The 20,335-nt window shown below is 32.2% G+C and overlaps 1 protein-coding gene and 1 pseudogene across 5 annotated transcripts in view; one reads left to right on the top strand and one right to left on the bottom strand.

Moving 5' to 3' along the window:
- NAALADL2 (N-acetylated alpha-linked acidic dipeptidase like 2) overlaps window positions 1-20,335 on the top strand; it is a 1,512,458-nt gene that overhangs the window by 1,288,180 nt on the left and 203,943 nt on the right. For all 4 annotated transcript variants that reach the window (XM_082393971.1, XM_082393970.1, XM_082393972.1 and 1 more), the window contains one exon: window positions 1,512-1,607. In XM_082393971.1, coding sequence (XP_082250097.1) covers window positions 1,512-1,607 — 96 coding nt within the window. The remainder of the gene's footprint in view (window positions 1-1,511; window positions 1,608-20,335) is intronic.
- The window catches only part of LOC309629767 (leptin receptor gene-related protein pseudogene), a 336,046-nt pseudogene that overhangs the window by 274,327 nt on the left and 41,384 nt on the right, over window positions 1-20,335 (bottom strand). The gene's annotated exons all lie outside the window — the stretch shown is intronic.

The raw sequence follows: 20,335 nt of genomic DNA, 5'->3' as shown, positions 1-20,335 counted from the left end.
TTTTTAATCGCAGTATTGTTCAAAATAGGGGGTTAAGAGTCTGCTTGATCACAGAATTATTTAATATATAAAGACTTACAATTATGTTGGTTTCATTTCTCATGTGTATGACTTCTGAGTCTATCAACTACATCATCCTAACTTTCTTTCCCACTATGATATATCCCAATGTAGTCTGTTCTGCTGTTGGATTACTCTAATAAATAGTTCTAATAGAATTCAAATTAAATTTGTTATCCTGTGTAGTCATTGTTGGTGTAGACTTGATTTAATCTATCTTTCCCACGATAGTTTTTGAAAAATTTACCTATCTATATATCTACCATCTATTTTTCTTTCTTTCTATATATCTATCATCTGCATAAGTACATATATTCTGTCCCAATCTTACATTTTTTAAGATAAATAAGTTTAGTTACTTCAAGTTTTCAAATGAAAATTTTATGTAGATAATAATTGTTTCATAGGATACTTATAATGTTGATAACTATAAAAGCATTGTTTTAGGTATTGTCTTAGTCCATTTAAGCTGTTATAACAAAGTATCACAGACTGAGTGGCTTGTAAACAACAGAAATTTATTTCTCAAGTTCTGGTGGCTGAAAGTCCAAGATCAGGGTGCCAGCATGGTTAGGTGACAGCCCTCCTCCAGGTTGCAGAATTCTTATTGTATCCTCACATAAGGGGCTAGGGAGCTCTGTGAGGTCTCTTTTATAAGGACGCTAATTCCAATTATGAGAACAAAGCCCTCATGACTTAATCACATCCCTAAGGCCCCACCTCCTAATACTGTTACTTTGGAGATTAGGATTTCAGCATATGAATTGGGGGGGGGGCATAAATATTCAGACTATAGCAGATAGCTACCTTATCAGCATCCCGTGTCTTCTTGCATCCTGAAATTTATCTGCACCTGCAAGTACAGAATGATTAATTACAATATCTTGATTCGTTTCAACCATCTTTACGCTAAGGGTCTGATACAACGTTACTACTTTATTGGCAGCACATAAAACCATGAGGTCATTCTACTCAAAACATATCCTACTATTGTTTTGAAGTAAGTTTTGCAGTATTTAAAATATTATGTACCCTGTTGCCTAGACTTTTTTTTTTTAATTAAAAACATTCCATTCTACCAGTCTTTAAGCATAAATTTTAATATATAAAATAGAGAAGGGGTTTTAGATACGGGTTTTGCAGTCAAGGTATCTTACTCTACACTAAGTCTGCATTTGAAAAATAAAAGGGTGAACTGCAAATAATGATCTCTTCTGAGTAAGAAAACATTCTTTGGTAAATACAAATAATATCAAGTGTTATAGAAGTCTAATCATTTTAATTTATAAATATTTTGTGACTGGTTAATTATATCAGCAGAATGAAGTCCAACAATCAACAGAAACCTTACAGCAATTTAGTCATTTTGAATCTTTAAAGAAAATCCAATAAGCACTTAAAAAACAAAATCAATGAAGAGTTTAGAATGTTTATTTTCTGGTTTTCCACAGGGTCCAAGTTTTCTCTCTGAAGGCTTTTTCCCTAAACGTGCAACAAAAATTGAAGAAATGGATCCTTTTTTCAACCTTCACGAGACCATTACCAAGGTAGGAGAGGAATGCATTCATGAAAAGATTGAGAAAGTTTTGTTCTTTCTGTTAGTAGAAGGAGGAAAGGAAAATAACCAATCAAGAGAAATATATATATATATATATTCATTTCTAGAATATACTAGAAAGGATTTCAAGTACCTCCTATTATTTTACTAAGGAGTAAATATGATAAGCAACTCAATCAAGATCATACAGACCAATAACTGATGATTTGTATTAAAAAATCAATTATTTTTTAATTGAAGTACAGTTGTGCAATATTTTGTACATTACAGGTGTACAATAGTGATTCACAATTTTTAAAGGTTATACTCCATTTACGGTTATTATAAAATATCAGCTATATTCCTTGTGTTGTACAATATATCCTGGTAGCTTATTTTATACATAATAGTTGTACCTCTTACTCCCATGCCCTTTTATTTCTCCTCCCTGTCCCCTCTCCCCACTGGTAACCACTAGTTTGTTCTCTATATCTGTGAGCCTGCTTCTTTTTTGTTATAGTCACTAGTTTGTTGTGTTTTTTAGATTCTACATATAAGTGATATCATACAGTATTTGTCTGACTTATCTCACTTAGCATAATGCCCTCCAAGTCCATCCATGTTGATGCTGATGGCAAAATTTTATTCTTTTTTTATGGCTGAGTAGTATCCCATTGTATATATTCCACCGAAATAAATTCTTAATAAAATTCTTAATTGAAAGTAGACTTGTGGTATATTCTCAAGTATACTCCCTTTACTTTAGATTAAGGCCAATACAAAATGAGTCCTTGAATTTCTGTATCTTCAAAGTTTTGTTTCAATATTTAAGGTACATTGTTGTTTGTGGTACTTTATTGTTGCAGTAAAAAAAAAAAAATGGCTCTTTTTCTTAAAGAAAAAGTTAGACTGAATTTACAATAATTGCTTTTATTTGATGTTGCTCATACCTATTTTTATGGTATATACTTGGCTGTGAGTTTATAGAATGAAGAAAATTAAATCCTACAGTATGGAGCAAATAAGTTTAATGTTCTGAGATCATATGACATTATGTGAATTTTTACATTTACCAACAATTGATTTAACCAGTCATAACCAGTCTTTGGGGGATAGAGTTTGTAGAGAATATTGGCATTTCAGTACACTTAAAATAATCCATATTTATATATGCTTAGTTGAAAGATTGAATCATTCTTAAATCTTCTTAGTGAAATTTTACAAGGCTGTTTTTCTGCTTTAGAAAGAGGAATTGTGGTATAATAACTGAACTCAATGAGTGGCAATGGAATGAGCTCAGAATACAAAAACTAAAATTTTAAGTCTACCCTCACATTTAAGAGATGTGTACGTTTATTTTTTTCTGAACTTTTAAAATAAATAGAGTTTGGACCATATTTTACGTAAAATTCTCCTAAGCTCAAGATTTCTGAATTTTAACTACATTTATAGCTCTTTCCTTTCCAGTCTAATCTAGTTCCTTGATTTAGTTTTGAATATATCCATCCTCTGATCATTATTCATTCTTATTTGGATATAGTAAAATAGAAGTGGCCCCCAAATAATAACTCCTTAGCATTTAAAATCTTAACTGTACTCCTGATGTGCAAAGAAAGAGGGAGAGAGAGAGAGAGAGAGAGGGAGAGGGAGAGAAAGAGAAAGAAAGAAATACAAATCTGATACCTATATCTATATCTATATCTATATATATATATTTGAGTATACATATCTGTATACATTCGGATGAGGATGTGTGTGTGTTTATATGTATGTGTATGTATGTATATATTTGTTCAAATGTTATGGATACTTAGAGCCTAGGTTTATATACTTATTTTTAAGTAAAGCATAGAGGATTTTTAGGGCAATGAAAGAATAATACTTTCTCCAATTTTTCTGCTTTTCTCTGTGGATCAAGAAATTCATGGATTTTTATAGAAGGGGCAGTTTGAGAACATATTGATATCAGGTATATAATGAGATGATAATGTATAGCACATGAAATTCCCAGCCAGAGAAAATTCTAAGGTTTTGATTTTAGAGGTATAAACACTCACTGATTCTTGCTACATGAGGTCTCGGCCATCCTACAACTCCTGAGAGAATGTTGGGAAGCAAGGATGGATGGGTCAGAAGGGAGTAGGGGAGCATAGAACATGGCCTGACACATAAATATGAGATCAGTACTTAGTATGAAACAGAAAATAAGAGACCATTTGAAAGAAGACACAAATTTATGCACAGATATTGGTACAAGTTCTACATGTATTTTCAAATATATTTCTTGTGTAAGCAGATGTTTAACCCATTAAATGGATGGTGGAAAGAATCCTATGTGTATGAAAAATTAAAATCTAAAGTGCAGAAGCAGGTGTTCTATGACATTTTTTAATGATGGCATATATTTACCTAATGTTGATACTGTTTCCCCAGTCATCACATTACCTGTGGTAACCACTCATGTTGTAGACTCAGGCCAAGGGAAGAAATTGTGCTTCAGAAGTTCAGTCTTATTTCACCAATATAGGAACTTGTGGAACCATAAAAAAAAAAAAAAAAGTGTTTAATAGATACTTTGTTTTAAAATCAGATTTTCTTTGATCAACAACAAAATGAAAGTATAAATATAGAGGGGTTGACCAGAGCACAAAACTAGGAAATATGGATTTTAGTTCTATCTTGACTCCCAACTTGTTATATTATTTAGTAGAACTTTATTTTCTACATCAAAAAGTGGTACAGTCATAATGGATTTCCTCACTAGGATTCTCTGAGATTGAAAAGATGGTGTGTACATTTTCTCTGGAAATGCAATATGTATATAATTGAGTATAATTATTGACACATTAAAGAATACTAGTGCTAATATCTTCAAAATAGGCCCTTACTTGCATTTTCTACATTTAGCTTTTACTTTAAAGAAAAGAGAGGGAAAAAAAAACAACTTAGATATGAAAGCATATAACTAAATTAATTAATTAAATGCTGAGAATATAGTGATAAATTAACGTGTACAAATGGAGTATAAAATTTAATTTGTGAAGGGTTGAGGTCTTTAGAATATTTTGTTTCAGTAAGGATAATAGTGGTATTATCACAGTATATCACATGTTGATTATAATCCACATAGTAGTGTGATATTATAGAAATAGTGCTGGATTTTGAATAGAAAGATATAGATAGGTTTAAATTCTGTCACTGTCAATTATGAAAATGTTATGAAATATGAGGAACACTTCATAAAATGATAAAGCACAGTTATTATTGCTATTATATCAATACTAAAACATTTTCAAGAAATCAGAAACAATGGAAATCCTGAAGATACTATTCCTTATTTTCCCAATAAAAGTTTAAACTTGATACACAACACTATAACACAATCATATATTTAATGTTACCTAATTAAATACAAAAATATACATCTTATAGAAATGTTCATATAATACAATCTGTTGTTTTTTTGCAAATTAATAACTGCATTCTGGACCTTTGTTATATACCACAAATATAATTTATGTCAAATTAAATTACAATTTCAAAGCATTAAAGAGTTAATAATTTATCATTAGTGCTCTTCTGAATTAAAAATAAATTAAAAATAAATAAACCACACTCACACATGGGATGTGAACTGTGAGTTGAATCCTAGTAAGTAGTTTTCCAATGTTGTCCTGTAGTTCCTTTTTTTAAAAAAAGTGTTTTACAAAGTTTGAATTTATCTTGGCATTTGCCTTTTTGATATAAAGCATGAAACCTAAGAAAGTAATGAATAAGGCTCAATATTGATGCCAAAATGTGTAATTTATCATGGATTCAGGGACAGTCAGGTGGTACAGTATAAAGCTGCTGAAGGGTTGCACCTTACATTGATGTTGAAGATGTTTTCTTATCCTCTAAAATTACCTTAAAAAATAGCATTTGTTTTTTTTAAATTATCATAGAGACCAAACTAATTCTTCCAAAGACTAAACATGAATGAAATACCAATATAAATCTTAGCTGCTTAATCCTTTAATAAATGAATAAAAATCACCATGGATTCATGTTTTGAAATAGGCTTATTTCTCCTTCTACACCTAGGAATTTTCTCATTATATTTCTAAATCATCAGCATTTAGCTCATAAATTGTTATTAGATATCTAAGCATTCTAGTAGCCTACTATAAGCCAAAGATGAAGCAAAACACTTGAAATAAAAAACAATTAACATACAGCAGTGGGTCCAAGGTAAGCAAATCAATTCAATATAACATACTAAGAGAGATGATAGTAATACGGACAACATATGGGAGGAAAGAGGATGAAGATTTTACCTCTATGAGACTTGAAGAATTCACCAGAGAGGTGATGCTTGAGGAATTTAAGAATTTTAACTTTATCTTAATATCAGTTAATTTCCCTTGAGATTTCCTTAAAGAGTAGGTTGTTGGTAGTAGTGTGCAAGAAATGATGATGTGTAGTTTAGAAAAGATAATAGATTTAAGACATATTTCTAGCACTGGATATGCACAAGATATATGATTTACTGGATATGGAACATGAAACAGAATGAATAGTAAAGAATCATTTGAATAGTTCTATCTTGGACAAAGTTGATATTATTGAATTAACTACATTAGGGGCTGGCCTGAAGAAAGTGGTAATGAGTTTGATGATGGATATGTGGAATTTTGTTTACTATAGGGCATCTAGGCAGATATGTCAAGGAAGCAATTGGGTACATGAGGTTAGAGCTCAGGAAGAAGTAGGATCTAGAAATGCATTATCTGATATAATAACCACTAGTCACATGTGGATTTCAATTAAATTAAAAATTAAATTAGAATTTCATTTTCTCCATCTCATTAGCTACAATTCACATGCTTAGTAATCACATATGGGTAGTGACTACTGCACTGAATAGCATACGTTATGGAACATTTTCATCATCACTGATGATAAAGATGATGTTACCCTGACGGTATTCATGATGAGGACAAAAAGCAAAATGGAGAGGACAAACAAACCAGGGTAGAGTGTTTCACTGAATCTACAGGATGATGCTATTCTAAGAAGGAGAAATGTTCAAAAGCATATCCACACACCACCTTGCACCCATTAGGATGGCTAATACCAAAAGATAAAACATAACAAAGCAGAAAATAACAAGTGTTGGTGAGGATTTGGAGAAATTGGAACCCTCATGAACTGTTGGTGGGAATATAAAATAGTAGTGCTGCTGTGGAAAACAACATGGCAGTTCCTCAAAAAATTAGAGTTACCACATGATCCACCAATTCCACTTCTGGGTATATACCCCAAAGAATTGAAAGTGGCATCTTGAAGAGATATTTGTACACCCATATTGATAGTAGCATTATTCACAATAGCTAAAATGTGGAAACAACCCAAATGTCCATAGATGGATGAATGGATAAGCAAAATGTGGTGTGTACATACAACAGAATATGATTCAACCTCTAAAAGATAGGAAATTGACATTTGCTATAACATGGATAAACCTTGAGGACACTATGCTAAGTGAAATAAGCCAGTCACCAAAAGAAAAATACTATATGATTCCACTTACATAAGATTCCTAGAATAAGTCATAATCACAGAGACAGAAAGCAGAATGGTGGTTGCCAGGAGTGAGGGGGAGAAGAGAGTGGGGAGTTAACTCTTTAATGGGTATAGAGTTTCAGTTTTAAAAGGTGAAAACAGATATGGAGATGGATAGTGGTGATGATTACACATGATGAATGTATTTAATATCACTGAACTGTACACTTAAACGTAGTTAAGATGGTAAATTTTAAGTTATGTGTGTTTTACCACATTTTTTTTTAATTGGAAAAAAGTATATTCACCCAATCAACTGCTCATTTACTATAACTTTTAAACCAATTATTTGGAAAATTAAAATTGTTTTTCTCTTCATTTATGCCTGCTCCTCAGTTCTCTTCTATTTTCCATAAATAGCTTCACCCAGCTTGGTACCCCTTTCTCTGATCTGCTTTTCTATGATGTAATGTCCTGTATTCATTTTATGTGTTTTGGGATTTAATATATTTTATTATCATTTTCTTGCTAAAAGTTTGCCATAATCGACATTCAATAAATAAATAAATGCAGCTATGTTTAGAAGGAAAGAACTTTAAAATCAAATGTGAATATAGAGCGTTTGGGGTGGCAGAGAAAGGGTACTATCTGTCATATTATTGAATTAATAGTACATTTCCTCTGGAACCCCAAATGCTCTATATTATATTTTAAAACCTCTGAGTATGAATTGTACATCCAGTAAAACAAAAAATACCTTATACATGGGGTACCATGGAAACCAGCAAATGACCTAATTCTGCTTGTGAGCTTCCTCCAGAAATATCGGTTTATTAGTCCTTTCATTGTTTTTCCCACCTTATAAAAAAAATGGTTCTTTTTTAAAAAATTAGTATAGGATATGCAATATTAACATTTTTATTAGTATATGGTTTAAAAAGTATTCTTAAATGGATACACATTTCTTTTTTTTCTTATATAATGTCAAAATAGAGATCTTTTACTAAAATTATTTAGACATTACAATATCACAAAGAGAAAGCAGTAGGAATAATATAATATTTATTTCCATTATATATATGGAGAAAGTATCAGAGTCAGATTACATTGCAGAGTAAGGCAGCATTTGTGTATAGCCTAGAAATCAAGGCTAATAATTCTTACATAGTTTATATTCTATCAATATAATTGTATTTGCCCTTACTTATAGCTACAAGTTTTAACTCAGTTTTGCAGTGGTGCGGACAAATGCTAATGGTGGTGTCCTCAATGATGAAAAACATTTAAATAATTGTAACTTTTAACCATTTCAGTTAATATTAATTGCATTTGGCTGTCAATCTTCATTTAGAAATGATTAACCAGCATCACTTTAATTAATGGAGTCATATTCTGCTAATATATTATTTTAAAAACATGACTTGTGAAATATGAATCTGCAATTATCTCTAAATGTCACTATTAAAATATGTTTGTACCAGTTGTTATAATATTAAGATTCTTATAGCATGGTAACTGAAAACTTAAAAGAACCTACTCATAACTCCAGAATGGAGAGGGAGACTAAAATACAGAATGATTTTACTTCTTTTGAGATGTCATTCTCAGCTATAGCTTAAACATGTAGCTCAGTTGCCTTGTATGAAGTAAGAGGAAAGGGATGAGACCAAATATCTTTTACTCTTTTTCCTGAATTTCAAAGGCATGTTGTATTCATGAGCTAATAGAATTTCTGGTGCAGTTCTTTAAATGCTTAGAAAACCTGGCTATGATTTCTAATCTGAATGAGCAAATCTGATTGTCTTCCAAGTATCTCTAATGTTGATGTATTGTTTGGATAAAATATGAGAATATTGTATTCTACTTAGTAAAGCAAGAAAAATGATATTCTTTAATCCTGTTTATGTATACATTTGAGGTTATTCTGAAGCTGTGGATTTAAAGGTTTTGTTTTTATTTTTAAAAACACTTTGGAAATTTTTTCTGCTATATCAAATTATTGTTACTAGATACAAAATGTCTCCATAGAGATCTACACTCTATGTGTTCATGACATGAGCTAAACCAGAAAACATCTCAAATATGTATTTTCAATGCAGAGACTGTACTTTGTAAAAAAGAATTTTGGTTGGAGCTACTCAAGGGAGATGATAGGATATTAAAACCAACCTCTTATGCTCTGAAAGGGAAATGTTACAGGTGTGTATTTTCTTTATAAATGTATAATTAAACTCAATATCTTCATTTACTAAAATTGGAGAGTGCACTGACTATATTTCTTCTTGCCTAGAGAGGTTTGGTTTATGGTGTTTCGTTATACTGCATTATAGCTTCTAAAGGCATGCCTTATACTATCAGTTTCTCTTTTTTGTTTTTGTTTTTATTACTCAAAAGCAAATTATCACACAATATAAGTGTGTCAAAATTTGACTCCCTTTTTAAAGAGAAGTTATTCATCAAAGTAGATATTCTGCTACAACATATTAAAGGAGTTATTATTGCATATTAAGATAGGAATAAGTTGAAAAACTGTTATTTTCTGAGCATATATTTTTCTTTTATATATATATGTAAGAACTGATTTTGACATGTGTTTATTACAGAATATAATTATACCAGTAATATAAATCAGAATAAGAAGCTCTGTGATCACCTGTAAATAATATGACAGTCTTTTAAAGACAGTCAACCTACTTCAGGAAGTTTTTATATCGAATTCAAGAAGCAGTAGCCTCATAAAGTAACTTTTTTTGGTGATAACTGAATCTTGTATGCTCTAAGTACAAGTCTTTCTTATTTCAGAGATCTATTCATAAGTAGAAAGTGAATTTTAATGTTGATTTCTGCATTTTTTTCTCACTTTGAACGAGAGAGTCTTTGTCTTTTCATACCATTCTCAGATAATATCATTCTCAAAGGGCTGTAGAAGTACAGAGGCAAAGAGCAGAGTAGTCAATGGATAACAGATTAGCTCTATGTAGGCAGGTCAAATGTCCTTCCAAAAAGTACTGTTGAAACAAAGCCTCTGTATAATAAAAACAATTAAAATCCCCAGGCAATAACCACTTACTAAAAAAATATCTAATATAACACGACAAACCGGAAGACTCTGAGCAGTCTATTGGAGTCTGTTATAATGAACTTTGATCATGATGCTTAAATGTCCTGGGGACAGTACCCACTGACCCCATGGGTGACAATAATAAAAGATTCCCTCACGCGTGCATCTGCGCACGCACACGCGCGCACACACATAGTGTGGTATTAGCTGATCAACGATACGGTCTTTCAGTGCTAGTTGCTCTCGGTATTATTTCTTGGAAAGCACTGAATTATATCAATATATGTATGTATGTATGTATACCTTCTTTTCCAGGGAAGAATGAATGTCTACTGTATTTTTTTAAGTAATCTTTTGACCTGTAAATTCTGCTGTTGGTGTGATATAGAAAATATTCAAAATTGCCATTTTTTTTTTAGCATCAAGTATAGTCATCATTTGATTATCCAATGTCTCTCTTGAAGAGTTCACAGTAATTGGTATTTTAGGATAGAATGAATGTATTCCAAAAATATGAATATTTTTATGACATTGAATTGAATTTCAGAAACTGAGCAAGAATTAAATTTGAATAAATCAACAAATTTTTGTTTGAAAGACATTATGATAGGAAAACAATATTTACTTTGACTCAATTAGGTTTTATTTATTAATATGTCAATTAAATTTTACAAAATCAAGGTTTAGGACTTCATTACGTTTGAAATTACAGTGGCCTTGTATCACTTAGTGAAGGTTCAAATAGTAATATTTCTGCATTCTAAAATAAAATAATAATGAACGATCATAATTATGTTCCTGAGCCATTAAGAAAAAGAATTGTGATAAGTATAGTTACTGACTTTTAAGAAAACAGGAGAGAAGGTAATCCATTTTAAAGACATTTCCTTCAAAACTGAAAAAGGTACATATCAGAACAATTTTGTTTGCTATTAGTAAAGACCCATGTGCAAATGTTTAATAAAAATAAAGGAATTCTATTTTTCTCATGCAAGTGAAAAGTCTAGGAGAGTCATGCTTCACGAGGAGCTCAAACACAGATCTACTTATCTGTTATCCTTTCAGCTCTGCCCTTCTCTCTGCTGGACTTTTTACCAGTGGAATTCCTCCATGGTACAAAAATGTTGACAGCAGTTTTTGGACTCATACCTGTACATAATTCTGTCAAAACCGGAGAGGATCTCTTTTCTCAGGACAGCAATGATGCTAGAAAGCCCCAGCAACCAAAAAAAAAAAAATCTTATTCTGAATTGATCTTATGCTTATTTTGAATCATTTCTTGTGAATAGGGTAATAACTATGCTGACTGGATTACACCAGGTTTACATAAACTGATCACCATGGAAAAGGGGTTAAAGTTACCCTGATTAATCTAGAAGTCATTCTTTCCCTTGGAACTGGAGTCAATCCCATTCACAATATGTGGCTGCAGCAAAACAGTGTAAATTAGAGTAGCAATAGTGTTTCAGAGACAACCGCTAAATCTGCTACCAATTGTAACAATGTTTTTGTCTACAAATGAGTAAGAATCAGTATTTTGGAAAAGGCAAAATCAGTGCTGAGCAATGGAAGCATTTCTGTTTACAGGTTGCTATTACTCTGGTATGTCTAGTCATTGTAACCACCTGAAAGGGAACAGGCGATGGAAAAAAAAAGAGTGAAATATAGATGGGAAGTATTCACAAAATGAGTTTGGTTACTGCATTTCCTCCCAGTTTCACTGCAACCTATGAAGTATTAAATGGACTTAAAAGAGTAAGAAAACTTGCTGTATTCATGAAGCAAATCTCTTTTTCTGCCCCCTTGGTAGACATCCAAAGGTAATCATCATATTTACGCTGAAACTCAGCGTTATTCTTAATATATCACTTTAGACAGCCAGTATGAATTCACTGGATTTGACATATGAGATAAACCTATTGGCCAACCTGTATCCTCAAATGCTCATCAGTTATGACCTTCTACTTTTAAGGAGGTGATTGACCCTTAGAAACTTCAAGGAATCACTGATTTAAGAAGCCCCACTGTGAGGAGCTCTGTAAGCCTATGGACTAATTGAAGTAACCAAAAGCAACTAATTTTTTGGATGGTAACTTATATTCAAAATTTGAGGCACTAATAACTATTTCAAGATAGAGTCCCTTCCTGCCCCTTAAGGGGTGATATTCTTGTCAATGTTAGAAACATCTGAATGTATGCCTCTGGGTATAGCAGGGTATTTCTGTGTTTCATTTTATTGCTGACCCAAGAACTTCATTTTTAAAAGATTTTGTTTACTAAACAAGTGGTAATTAATTCATTTACAGTTATCACTATCTCTCCATTTCAACATTGATCCAGATTTCAGCAAATACTCCAGATTGCCAATGAAATAAAATAAGCATACAGATATTAAGATACTGTACACTCTAAGGGTTGTTCATTTTGGCTGTTGGCATTTATTCATTTCCTGATTTGATTTCTCATGTCTCAGTCTAAGAGGTATTTGTATTTGATATAAGGCATGGCTATCAGTGATCAGCCTACTGAATAAAACTGTAGAATTCCTGTTTCAGCAATAGTTTACAAGAGTCTCTGTAAAGCCTAAAATTTCTCCTTGTCATTTTTGGCCAAAGCAAAGATACTGACATTCAATTTAGCAGTTAAATATACATTTTGTATTAAGTGCTTGAAACGTTAGTAACAATGTATTTTGTAGACTTAGGGATTGAAATATTAGAGATGCATATTTAAGAGCCTATGGAGATATTACATTAATTGTCATGTGTTTAGATTGTATTAACAACAATTTTAGTATGTAAAGGATGGAGGAAGAGTATAAGAGAAATGTGGGACATTGGAATAAACAGTGACATTGAGAAGATGGTAAAGTGTATTAGACAACTTCAGAACACATGAACAAAATACATGAATGAACAAAGCATTTGTATAATTAGTGTAAGTTTCATTATTATCTCAAATCATGAGAAATTTGATCTAAACACAAAAAATTTATTAACAAAATATTAATCACAACTCCTAAGTGCCACCCAATTTATATGCTATAAAGACGTTTATATGATCCAAGTAACTAATTCCCAGAGCAATGAAAAGGAAAGATGGAATTTGTGATTTCTTTTCACCTTTTCTTACCCTGCTTACTTCCTCAGCAAAGAGCTAGATAAAAGATTTAGATACTCTTAACGAAGTGGTTCACATTTATTTTATTCATATCCTTCAGAGCCCTCCTAGGGACAATCAAGCTGCCACTTTTGGGAGATATTCCTGATTTCAATGAGTTAGTTATAAAATCAAATTGTTTGGCTCCAAGTTGTTTTTGGAAATGTGGTCACTGTGCCTCAGGACCTTGTGTCTAAAGTTTTACGGGTTGCCACGAGATGGCTGTATTCTCTCAATTGGCAACGTGAATTACAGAGATAGAGATTCTCTAAGTACTCTTAGAGACCCAAGTGCATGAGTTTTGTATATAGCTACTTTTATAATTACATTCAAAATACTTTACTTTACAATAAATTATGTAACTATTTTCAAGAAACCTAAACAGATTAATAAAAATGTATTATTTGGAGAAATTTAACAAGAATGAGAACCTAGGCATATATGTGGCATTCAGTTATTTTTCTAAGGAGTCCATCAAAACAAACACCCTAACTGAAAATATGATAAAATATTCACCATGTCAATCTCTAACATATAGGCAGCTTTGTAGTGAGTTACAGTTGTTTGTGCATGTATCTTATTTTCTCTAATAGATTACAATTTCTTAAGTGCAATTTATCCCTTCTGGCCCATTTTTGAATGTACCATGACATCTAACCTAGTGGCTTTCACTAATCAGTCATATTAGTGACTTGTTAAAGGTTTGATTACATAACTAGAATCTCTTTTTCTCTGAAGATCTATTCATTAGCAGGTACTCTACCCCCTATTTCAGCTATATCATAAAGCATCATGTCTGCACTAATGCATTGGGAGTTGGGGGTCACAGTTAAGTAAGAGAATTAAGCCCTGCGTGGAGCTTCTCTCTCAAACACTTGGGCCTGTAGACTCCTTCAGCTGTTCAAACTGACTTAAGTCATCAAACTGGCTTTTGCTCACATCAGTTTTTGCAAGAGTACTACTCTTAAAAGTGATCTATTTTTTTAAACATGGAAAGAATGGAGACCATTTTTTGTTGTTGATAAACTGAATTGTTTTCTCCATGCATAATTTCTCTTTGTTTTTTTTTTTAAAAATAATGCATTTCTTGGGTATTTTTAAGTCCTCTCCTTTTAAGATCTTGAATATGAACATTTTCTGAGGCTCACAGTGGATGTTTAAAAACTCCTGCTTTGGAATAATGAGACTAAGGAAGACCAAGTAATTATGGTTCATCATATCTGCTTTGATTAATAATTTTGGCTAATCCAGACTAGTGATAACCCAGTGGGAGGAGGGTATGAAGGCAGATGGATATGCCAGAATGACTACACTAAATGACTGCGAACATGCGACCAAATAAATGTATGAACAAGAGACTGATGAGAATCTTAGAAAGCAGAGTTATTTCAGAATAGAAAAAAATGTCATTTTTATGTCAGATGACTTGGGGAAATAATAAAAGCATTTTAAAACAAGGAAAGAAAGTTATAGGTTTTTGGAACAATACGGGCTTTATTGAACCTCTCTAGGTGACATTTCTTCTTTCAGTCAACTAGTAGGAATCATTTTTCATGTAGACTACCCATAGATGCACAATAAAAAATGATTAATATATTATTATTTTAAAAGTGACAGACTGAAAATTATGTGGAAAAGCGATATAAGGATGAGAGAAAATGCTAATTGTATTAATTTATCAGCACTCTTAATTGTGAAGCAATGCAACCATTCAGTGTTGCTTTATCCCTCTCATGGTAAAACTTCAAATGAGAGTAAGACTATTATTTGTTCATTATACATGTGTTCTCATTTTATTCTCATAATAAGCTTATGGAGTAGATAGGCTTCTCATTCTTCTCCATTCACTCTACCATAAATATTATTCTCATTGTACAGGGAAGAAATCTGAGTGTCAGAGAGACTGAGTAACTTGATGAGATGTGAATAGACCACACATGGTTGATTCAAATTTCCAGAGAGCATCATCATTTCACTTTTCAATGCTTTCTTCATAAATAGCTACAACAAATAAAAACAGTTTCTCTATTCATAATAGTATTCAATATCTTACCTATAATTCATTTGAAGAATAGATTCATCCTCTCATGCATTCAGTGTTGAATAAGTGTGTATGCATACTTTGCTCTAATGATAATGCAATGTTCAATAAGATGTGTGTTTGTGTATGTGTGTATATATATATATATATATATATATATATATATATATGGTTTTTGTTATCACAGAATTTAAAATCTAATGGGAAATAGAGACAACCAGAAAAACATTACAATATGATTTAATTAGTGTTATGATAAGGGATGTGTAAGGAGCTTTGATAGTGCGTTAAAAGTCGCTTAAGCAGGAACAGAGAGAGAGCCAACACATAGATACATCCAGTTAGCCATTTTAATAGGCAACTGTTTTCTTATTCCATGCCACTGACAGAAAAGTCATATGAAAGTGTGGGGGAAGCATTTAAGCCTCAGTGGTCAAAAATTTAAACCCAAGACTTTTCTGACTTCCTCTCCTAGTTCTGCTCCAGTTCCACTGCACGCTTTACTATTCTTCAAACATAGCAGGCATGTGCCTTCTTCAGGGCTACCTTTGTCTAGAAGACTCTCCTCTTGAATATCGATGTGGCTCACTCGTATGCTTCCTTCAGATCTCCATTTAAATGTTGCTTTGTCTCTGAGGCCTTTCCCAAGTACTATATAAAAGAGCACCCTCCCTCATCCCTATCTTCTCACCCAGCTTTTTCTTCAAAGCCCTTTCTTTGACTTACAATTCTTTCTTCCTTTCTCTTTTTTCTTCCCTCCCTAGTTTAACCATTATAATTTTTAGTCTTCCCTCCATTAGAATATAGTTCCCTAGGGGCAGGGACTAGATTTGTTTTGTTTCCTGCTTTATCTCCAGGTCTGTTTAATTATTTGCTGAATGAATGACTAAAAAGCAATTTGCAGCATAGCAGGGGAATAAACTAAAACAATGTGATTGCTTTCTCTCTGTACAAGTCTTCCCATCCACACCAACAGTGACTTAGTGATATTTCATGTGAAAGATGGACAAAGGTAACAGGTCACTTCCTTACCAGTTTCATTTTTATTTCTCAAATTATACAGATATACATTCTGATTCCGCACCTGACATAAGCACTCTCCTCCAAAGCTAAAAGCTCTCTACTTACAGCTGTTTTGTAGATTAAAAATTATTGTAAATTAAGTTGTTTGGGAAAATATAAAAATATATATTATTCTCACAATAAGTCCAAGTTAAGCATTAATACACTTCTTTTTTCAAATGCCAGATTACTGGTTACCAATACATGCCATTAGAATGAAATGAAACAAAATTTAATTTTTATTTTTTCATTATAAAATATATGCACAAAAGAGAGTATTCATCATATGCACATCTTAGAGGATGATCAAAAAGTAAACCCCCGCATAACCACCAGCCATCCTGGTTAAGAAATAGAATAATGCCAGTCCCTTCCTAGGTGTCCCTTTTCAATCTTTCTAGGAGAGTGGTTCACTCGAACCATTATGCATGGTTTTTTTTGAGAATCCTTTGATTATACTTCTTTACAGTTTCATCTCCTCTATATGCATCCTTAAACAATATATTGTTTAGATTTACCCATTTTAAAACATTTCTAAAAGCAGAATTACACAGTATGCTTTTGTGATTTGATTCTTTGCTCTATGAGATTTACTGTTGTGGGCATAAAACCACAGAATTTGACATAATGCTTTTACTGGTTACTCAAGACCTGCAGGCAAATAGAAATAAAGGATATTGACCACCAGGCATATCAGCATCTCAAACCGGTTTTTCAGGTCTTCTTTTGTACATAAATGTATCTAAGGTAGCCACCACACTCAGCCTTTATGGGTACCTTTTTGCCAATCATCCAAATGGAGAGCAGCTCTACTCAAAAGTAAGCCGATATCTAGAGTAAAACCTTTAAATTTTTTGCATCATTTTATTGTACACCTGTAACTTATAATATTTTAAATCAACTATACTTCAATAAAAAAAAGTAAACAATGTCAAATGGCTGCTAATGTGCATTTGAAAAGTGATTCAAGTATATGTTTTGAAGGCAGAGACAGTAACAATATGGGACATCAGATATACATATGAGAAGGGATTCAAATATATATTTTGAAACCAAGAGAAGAACAAACCAGGCAATGTACATCTTTGGTAGGAAATCCATATACGTATCCCAAAAGAGAAGAGTTTCAATATTATTTCAGAAGAACAAAGATGTGTTTGATTTTGAAGAATAAGCATGAAAGATATGTATTACCTGGGTTTTAGGTTTTAGAATAGTAACAGAAATTTTGATTGATAATGAAGAGAGGCTGATTTCCCTGTTCATCATTCACATTCATAAGTGGCACAGTAGTTTATTTTCATTACTGTAAAACTTTCCGTTGCATAAATACACCAAATTTGTTTATGTAGTGCTCTACTGTTGATGGGAATTTGGGTTGTTTCCAACAACTATTAAGAACATTTTTGTACATGTCTCCTTGTATGATCTTCTCTACCATATACAACCAGTAATGGAATTACTGGCACATAGGGAATAAATATTTTTACCTTTATTTGATAATGCTAACTTGTTAGAATAGTTGACTGCCAAATCCCCCAAAGACTACCAGAATAATCTACTGATAAAGCAAAGTTTATTACACTAATTTTACAAAGGGAGGACACCACCTTGAGTGAATCTTAGTAGAAGGGAGTATCCTGGGGAAAATATTTATAGAAGATGTGAGTGTCTGGGCTTGAGTTCTAAGCTGAGGGTTTTAATTCAAAGAAATAATTGTTAACGGGAAAAATCATAGCAATAGATTAGGAATGATCGGTGGACACAGTGATGGGAAAATTATTTGATAAATAAGCTGTTTGTCTAAGTGAACAACATATTGTCCAGAGAGCAGAGGTGTTTGCATATAAGAGCAAGCTCTTTGTCTGTATATATTGGTTCATAGAAATTGCTTGAATCAAACAATAAAGTTGTTTATTAGCTTAAAGCCTTGTCTACATAAGCAAGAATCTCTTGGAACAGTTATGTTGACACAGGTGGCCTTAGTTTTCAGTGCTGATAGCTAAGCTAAGTGGACTCAGGTTGTCTCAGTTCTTGAAGTCATGTGCGACCGTGCTCTTTAATAGAGTCCTCTACCAAATTTGCTTTTTTCTTGATTTTTGCTAATATGATATATGTAAGTGTTGCCTAACTTTGGTTTAAATTATATTCCTTTCTCTGATTGCCAAGAAGTTGAGCACCTTTACATATGTGTGTTGGCAATTTCAGTTGTCTGGATGTTTGTAAGTATGTTTTCTAAGTGTTTGTTACAATCATTGCCTTTTTTTCTTTTTTTAATTTGTATTGTTTGTCTTTTTATTGATTCATAGGAGATATATATCTTGGCCATAAGTTTGTTGTCAGTTACATGTGTTGCAAATATTTTCTCCTTGATTTTGACTATTATTTCCACTCTTTTTGTTCTTTTTGATGAACAGTTCTGTATTTCAGTGTAATCTAGTTTAGCAATCTCTTCCTTTAAGTTTAGTGTTTTTAGGGTCTTAAGAAATTCTTCTCTACCCTGAGAAAATATTCTTATGCTACCTTACAAATCTTTGTGATATTTTGTTTAACATTTAAATATTTAATCTACTATGATGATGATAATGACTGTGGTGATTTATCAATAGTTAGGGTCACAATTTCCATTTTCGACCTAATTTATTGAGAATTCCAACCTTCCCTAATGATATAAAAGAAAACTTATATATCAAGTTTCAATATTCATATAGGTTTGTTTCTCAATTATATTCCACAGTCCATTTGTCCATCTGGTTACAAACACAATACTGTCTTAGTCTTATGCCTTTAAAATAAGACTTTCTGTCTTATATTTCATGGTCCCTACTTAATTCTTCTGTAAGAATATCTGGACTATTCTTGCCCTTTGTTCTTCCACATAAATGTAAAAAATTAGCTTGTTATATTCTAAATACAAATGCTTTGCTGGGATATCAATTGTAATTAAAGGCAGTACATACTTGTCAAATAAATAATTGCCTGATCCAATATTGTTGATTGTTCTCAGAAGGTTATTATATTACTAGCATCAAATGCAGTAATGACAATAGCAAGGTAAATAATTGAATATCTTAGTTTTAAAGATTTTTAGTGCTGAACTAAAAGTCATCCTTTAAATAATTCATTTCATAGAATTTATGCAACTCATAGACATGAAGATCAAGATTGCAACAAGTATGTAGCTGAAATAGGTTTCAGTCAAAGCTCCAATCCCATTCATTCTTTTAAAAATGCAGATTCAGCATCTCTGTGTTTCCAGAGATATAACAATGAATGAAATAAGAAACTGTGTTTGCTCAGTGTTTTACTGTATCATGGTGCTTTTTATGCCAAAACAAACAAACAAAAAAAAGTTACAGAAATCTTTATTAAAAGCCATTACACAAATCTTTATTAAATACAAAACACAAAACAGTGCTAGGATAGTTGCAAAGGATACAGCAGTAAACAAAAAAGGAATGATTGTTGTCCTCATGCTGCTGAGAGTCTATGGGAGATAGAGATCATAAAAATATAGGTCTAAATATACACTATACTAAGAGTCTGAGAGAAAGCATAGAGTACTATTAGAATATAAGTAAGGCTATGGGAAGTACTGACCTAGTCTGGGATACCTGGGAAATTTTTTCTAGAAAAGTAATTTTTGAGTTTTTGACCTAAAGTGTCTGCAAGAATTACCTAGTTAAATAGGGAGAAGAAAAAGAGTCAGGCAGAGAAACCTATATGACTAAAGTCTTGGAGGAAAGTGGGAGTGCAGCTTATTCTAGGAAATGAAGAGAGGCTATGTCACTGGAAACAAGAGAGCAGGAGTAATGTTGGTGGGAATTAGACTGAAGGATGGGAGTCAGCTGATAAATAGCACCTCGTGATG

This window comes from Balaenoptera borealis, assembly GCF_965194805.1.
Source record: "Balaenoptera borealis genome assembly, chromosome: 5".
NCBI classification, from domain to species: Eukaryota; Metazoa; Chordata; class Mammalia; order Artiodactyla; family Balaenopteridae; genus Balaenoptera; species Balaenoptera borealis.
The sequence above is the reverse complement of the archived record's forward strand: the minus strand, read 5'-3'. Positions and strand labels throughout refer to the sequence as shown.